Here is a 6,768-nt window from a genome sequence, read left to right on the forward strand (position 1 = left end):
GACCCATTCATGCCTTGCAACCTGGCTAGCTGGTATGTGCTCTGCAGGCTGTTTGTACAGGGTTGCACCCCTGGGGGTGGGAAGGTCATACCCCCAGGGGTGTGAGGCAAAGTTGACTTGGTGCTAGAACTGCCCCCTGGGCAATAGAGTTGAGGGGGTAGAAAGTTTGTCCACACAAAACAGGAAGGTGTGGGGACATTGCATCCTGTAATGCTAGAGGGACTGTAGTTTGAGTGGCTCATCTGTGCGGGGTGGCCACACATTAATGGGATATGAGCTGGGTAACACATTAGAGAGAAACTGCCCTGGAGTGGTGTAACTTTAAGTTGCCTAAAGTGTGCTTAAAGCTAGTTTCAGGTATTAATGTGTGGATAATTCAGGGTTTAAGAGCTCCAGGAGCTGCTTAAAGTTAATGTGTAACAAGACATTTTAAGCAATGACCCACAATACAGTGCTGGAACTTTGACTTTTGAAGTTTAAAGTGTTCAGGTTGATATATGTGTTAAGATTAAGAACCTCAAAGTGTCTATGTATATAATTTTTGCCCTCAGAGTATTTGCATACTACATAAAAGGGATTCACATTTCTTTGGAGAAAAAAATTATGGTCATTAGGAAGATTAGCAACTATGATAAAGCATATGTGCCTGCCCCTTTCATTCTAAAAGTACCAGATAAAAATGGGAAAAGTTTTGGGGTCAAAATTTAGTGTGTTTAAAGAGACATGAGCCCAGCTATAATCCTTACCATGCAAGCAGCTGTGGTCTCTCTCTAGTCTTTGACATAATCCAAGAATAATTTAATGGCTACACATCAGAAGCTTCACTGTTGCAGAGTCCAGCTACCAATCGCACTCTGCCCTTTTTGTTACTTTCTACCTAATACTGATGAGCTGGATCTATGTGGCTCCTTTGACTTAGCAGAAGTAGGCCAGTTTATACCAGCTCAGACTCTGACTTATGTTCAACATTCCACATCTTCATTTCAGGGTAGTAGATTTTCTTTAGTTCTTTCATCATGTTATTGATACTACAAAGCAACTAGTATTACCAGAAGTACTAAATGATTACTGGCCCATTAAACAATGTGTCAAAAACATGAGAACATTAAGAAATGCCATTTACTGGGTCAGATCATGGATCAGTCAAGCCCAGCATCTTTATACAGTGGCAGAGAGCAGATATTGAGAGGGAGGGTGAGCAGGGTTTGCACATAATTCTCCACTGCCTTCTCCTCTCATTGCAGCTTCTAGCATTCAGACATTTAGGAAGTTATAAGTCAGAAGTTACACCATTATCTACTATATTCAGTACTTACTGATGGATCTTTTCTCCAAGAGGTGGACTGGGGCAGACTATAAGCCTCCATAATTTCTTTTGGCAATGAGTTCTATGAGTTAATTACTCACTGGCCACATCTACATGTGTCCTTAACTGCGAAATAGGCTAAATAGCTGCGGAGTAAAGCATCACCTATGACACCATTTGGCTGCAATAAACTAATTAATGCCACTGTAAGACAGTACTATCTTTCGCTGGGGTAATCAACTGCAGTTAAATGTACATGTAGACATAGGCATAAATTGTTCCCACCAACAGGGGACCAGATTCCTGCCCAGCCAACAGGGGGCCAGGTACCTGCCTGCGCTGCACAGCTCCGCATTTTCAGCACCCTTTTGCCCCAGCTAGCCCCTCCACTGCCTGACACTGCCATCCAGAGCCCAGGGTTAACCCCCGGTACCTCCTGCCAGTCTGGGTCTGCTCCACCCCAGCTCAAATTGCTGTTGTCCTGGGTGCATGTGTAGGTGCCGAGTCCAGGAGTCATTTACTCCAGCTCAAACTGCTTCAGAGTTTAGTGCTTTGAATGAATTGTACATGTAGACAGACAAGGTTCCTTGGGTGAATTTGATATCTTTTATTAGACCAACCCAAATGGTTGGAGAATAGTTATTAAGCAAGCTTTCGTCAGGCTCCTGACGAAGGGTTTTTGAACCCGAAAGCTTGCTTAATAACTATTCTCCAACCATTTGGGTTGGTCTAATAAAAGATATCAAATTCACCCAAGGAACCTTGTCTGCCTATATCCTTAGATCAACACGGCTACAACCTAAACCCTTGTACATGTAGATGCACCCACTGTGTTGAAAAGAACTTCCTTTTTCTAGTTTTAAACCTAATACTCAGGTTAATACAATACTTTCTGTGTCCCCTAGTTGTACTTTTGAGAGAGAGAGACACAGTAAATAATAAATCCTTATTTAAATTCTCTGGCCCATTTAATATTATTTGAAATCTCTATCACTCCTGCTGTTCTTGGATATTAAGAAATAAGCACAAAAAGTAGCATTTTCTGGTTTTATATATAATTTCTTTTTACTTTTTAGCGCAACCCCCCCATTATGGTCAACGATCTGTTTGAAGACATCAAAGATGGGGTAATGCTGCTTGCTCTTTTGGAAGTTCTTTCCGGGCAGAAACTGGTAAGGATTTGTTTCCCTTTAAATTGAGATAAATTTGTTTTCCAAACTTCTCTCAGTACATTATTAGAGTAAATTATTTTTTAATATTATTTTGCATTGTAATAACACAAGGAACAGCAGGTGCACATATGTTGCAGTGAAAGGTAGCTTCTTCCTGTGTGGTCAACCTGTTTAAACTATGGTAAATATTATATCACGGAATGGCATTCTTTGCTTTAGTTTTAATATTCTGAGAATATGCATTCAGTAAGCATCCTCTGCTGCTAGTTTTATCTTAATACTCAACAAAGGGTGCTTGTTCATACGTCTGATTTTTTCCTATGTATATTTCACTGGAGCCGGTGTTTTCTTTTAGGTCTGTGCACTAACATTATCAGGATATAAATGCAACTTCATGGTTGTAATTAATTTTAGTAGAAGTAATTAAGGGAGAACAAGAAAACAAAATCCTTTCTGTTCTTCCAACAGAAATCATTCTTGTTTAGTTGTTATCTCTCAGACAGTGGTACATAGTTAAAATTGCACTGGGTTTATTTCTCTGGTCCCCTCTACACGCCAGTTGAGGGGCTCCCAGCCATGGGGGTGCCCCATTCACCCCCAGGGCTGGAGAATCTCTACTATGGGGATCCCCCCCTCAGGGGTGCAGAGAAACCCTCAGGGCCAGAGGATCACTGCAGGGGCAATCCCCCTGCCCCATGAGCATGGGAAGCCCCACGCTCCAGAGCACCAGGGATTGTTACAGCTGTGATCTCCTGAGTTTGGGGGTTTCATGCAAACACCTGGACCCTGGGGATTGCAGCTTCTGTGATTCCCTAGGGCTCAGGGGTGTATGAAACCCCTGAACCCAGCAGATAGCGGCTGTAGCAATCCCTAGGGTTTGAGGGTTTCACACTGGACATGGTGCAGTCCTGCAGCTGGGAGCCCTGTCACCTGACAGGGCTCCCAGCCATAGGAGAGATCCTACTACACCAAATTAAAGCTCAATAGCAAACAGCTATAAAGTTACTGCACATTATGAGGTCTAACTTTATAGCTGGCTGGAGGTTTTTATTGTGTGATAGCTACTTTGCGCGTTTAGCTTAATTAACTTGTTAATTGTGCAATACCTGTAACATGTAGAGGAGGCCTCAGTTACTCCAGGATCCCGTTGCACTCTGCCAGAGTAAAGGGCCCTAATTCACAGCCACTTGGTGGCTCTTCTTCACTCATAAATCTTTGTACAGTGGCTTGAGTGTAAATGAGAATCAGACTTTAATGTTGTAGCCACCTTGATAGTATGCATTAAAGAGGAATGAAGTTGAAACTTTAAACCCTTCAAACTAGTTTAAGGATCAGACTGCATCATCTTCAAGTAGTAGGATTTGACCTGGTTTCTGGCACTGTCTACAAATAAAATGTAGGGTAGACTTGCATGTTATGGTTTAACTAGAAGAGAACAGAGCTACAATTCCTCTTAAGATCACTGAAGGGCTCAGGAGCTTTGCTCTGTCCCTAGTGCAGAACAGTACCTAAATGGCACAGTTGCCTTTCTCTTTTATGTTTTTTTCCTGTAGTCTACTTTTATAAAATATAAGGAGGTGATTTGGTTCTAAATGGCATTCTGAACTCGATTATAAGAGGTTTAAAGTAATTCAAACTGTGGACCAAAACTACTTGGCGGTGTGACTTTAAGCATTTTAGTGGAGACTTTTGCTAGCTAAATTTTAAAAGCTGTTTCTCCCAGGCTGAAATACATTAGATTTTCTCAGATTCTATGTTCTCTGTTCTTCTTGCAAGGAAAGTCTCCCTCTTGTGGTAAAATATTAGTGATACAAGAAAATAACTTTATCATTGTCTCTGTTGACATTGAAATTAATTAGATCAGAGCCAAACTAATTCACCTTATTTACTCAAATACAAGATGAGGTTTTTACTTCCAGTTGGCATGGGGGAAAAAGCCCCATGTCCTATAATACATACAAGGAAACCTCACTAAATACATTGTCTGTCATTAAATTGCTGCCAAAAGCCGTGTTGAAACTCAGCAATAGAAACTAACTGTGAAGTCAATTGAATACAGCCAGTGCTCAATATGACTATAAAACACATGGCCCATACTGGGGAAACATGCTGATGGAAACCTACCACAAGAATACATTAGTGTAACCCATCTGAATAAGACATGGTAGTACCCATTAAGCACAATCCCCCTCATTGGTGACTCTTTCAAATCATAGTGAGCCATGCCATTGCATACATTTTTACTTCCTCTCCACTCCCACAGCTGATCTATGCCTTTCTTTTCCATTTCCAATGATTCATGTTTCTTCATCAACCTTGAATGCCTAGCAAGTGTCACAAACCAGGGCCCCAAGCATTCACCCAGAATCCCTCTGTCACCCCCTCTCTCAGGCAAATCTGATTAGTGTGGCCCTGCCCTCTATGAGGTGAAGCTGGACCAATTTGCTCTGTGCCCCATCTACTTATAAATTTTTGGAGAATCCCAGGACTTTTGACAAGAACACCCGGTTCCAGTCATGAGTGGGGGCTAATTAGCACATGGATCCTTTGTGGCGGATATCTGGAGTACGCACACAGACTGAGCAGTGCTGAGTTATGGGGTCACTATGGCTTTAAATGCTCTTTACTCTGGTGGGGCCCAGTTCAATTAGCTATGTGGTAAATTATAAGCCTTTGGCTTTGGCCTAATATCATGCATAGTTTGCACTACATAAAAGTAGGTGCCAAAGTGCCGTTCAAAACTGTGTTCATGAAGTACCTGTGCTAAATCTGGCTGCAATTTCAAAAAAGGTAACACATATCAATTTTGGATGAACTAAGTGCATAGATACTATATGTAAAATGCTACAGCTATGTTTAATTTCAAGGTTATTGTTTTTAAATTTGCTCCTTACTTCCATGTATTCAGTAAGGAGCAGAGGAAAGGGTTGCCAGGGAAAAAGTTGTGGGGAAGCAGAGAGCCAAGGGGCAACCTGACCCCTCAGATTTATTTTCTCTACTGTAGCAGTGGGAGGGGAACAAACTCAAGGAAAATCTCCAATAATTAGATTCTATACCTGGAAAATTCTAAGAAATTTATAAATTTTCCATATATAAAATTTAATTTTGGGGCAGTCATTTTCTAAGCAGGGTCTATTCCAGTAAATATGGTAATTACTCGAAGAAGAGAGGTAAAGTCAAAATAATGTCTAGGGCTTTTAGAGGGAAGCGAGTAACATTTGTTGTAAAGGTAAACAAAATGATAACAATAAATAATTTATTGATTGAAAAAGGCTTTTCAACTAAAATCAACTCAGGGTTATGGAAAATCTATATTGGAGTATTTCTAAGGATTACCTTATAAGGAAATGCAGCACTACTGGATTGGGATATAGTTGCTGCTTTACAACAGCACATTATGGTTGAGTCCAGGAAAAGGCAAATCTTATTTCATCTATGTGGATCTAAGCCCATGGTTCTCAGCCTTTTTAGACTCAAGGCATCCATCAGAAAATGCCAGCTCTTAGTTTTCTCTTTTTTGACTACAGAAAAATAACAGAGCAGGTTTTTTGTTTCAAAGAACTCAAGAAGACACAATTATTCTGATTTTATCTTGTGAATCATGTTTGTAAACCTAATAGTGCTGATATTGTGCAGTATCCTATAAATAATCTCTTTAGTTAAAGCACCCCCGCCGCCATTTTTCAGTGTGGGGACGCTGCTACATGTGACACTGGAGTCTGCTGGAGTGCAGCAATTACCATGCTCAAGCAGACTTGATTAATCAAGTCTGCTCTGACGTGCTGTAATTATAGCTCATTGGAACAGCCTTGCTGCTCATTTATAGGTGTCCTCAAGTGTCCTCAGTGTCTACATGTATGCCCCTGTTATTGGCTGGTTGCCCCCCCAGCCAGCCATGGCTGCTGCAACACAGCTAAATGAGCTACACTCTGGGCGCGCATGCAGAGGCAAAACCAAACTGCAGAGCAATAAGCTCCGCAGTTTATTACTGCCCTATAATGATACATGTATCATTATAGAGATTTGTGAGAGCCCGGCAGGACAAATTATGCTGAGGGGAAACCAGCACGGGTTCGTGGCAGGCAGATCGTGCCTGACCAATCTAGTTTCTTTTTATGACCAGGTTACGAAATGCCTGGACACAGGAGGAGGGGTGGATGTTGTATACTTAGACTTCAGGAAGGCCTTCGATACAGTATCCCACCCCATACTGGTGAACAAGTTAAGAGGCTGTGACTTGGATGACTACACAGTCCGGTGGGTGGCGAATTGGCTACAGGGTCGCACCCA

At 41.6% G+C, this 6,768-nt stretch overlaps 1 protein-coding gene across 1 annotated transcript in view; it reads left to right on the plus strand.

The window, feature by feature from the left end:
* SYNE1 (spectrin repeat containing nuclear envelope protein 1) overlaps positions 1–6,768 on the plus strand; it is a 522,133-nt gene that overhangs the window by 127,964 nt on the left and 387,401 nt on the right. Inside the window, 1 exon segment of the mRNA XM_025205597.1 lies at positions 2,383–2,478. Within this exon segment, the coding sequence (XP_025061382.1) occupies positions 2,383–2,478 (96 nt within the window).

The sequence above is a fragment of the Alligator sinensis genome, unplaced genomic scaffold (assembly GCF_000455745.1).
Source record: "Alligator sinensis unplaced genomic scaffold, ASM45574v1 scaffold1177_1, whole genome shotgun sequence".
NCBI lineage: Eukaryota > Metazoa > Chordata > Crocodylia > Alligatoridae > Alligator > Alligator sinensis.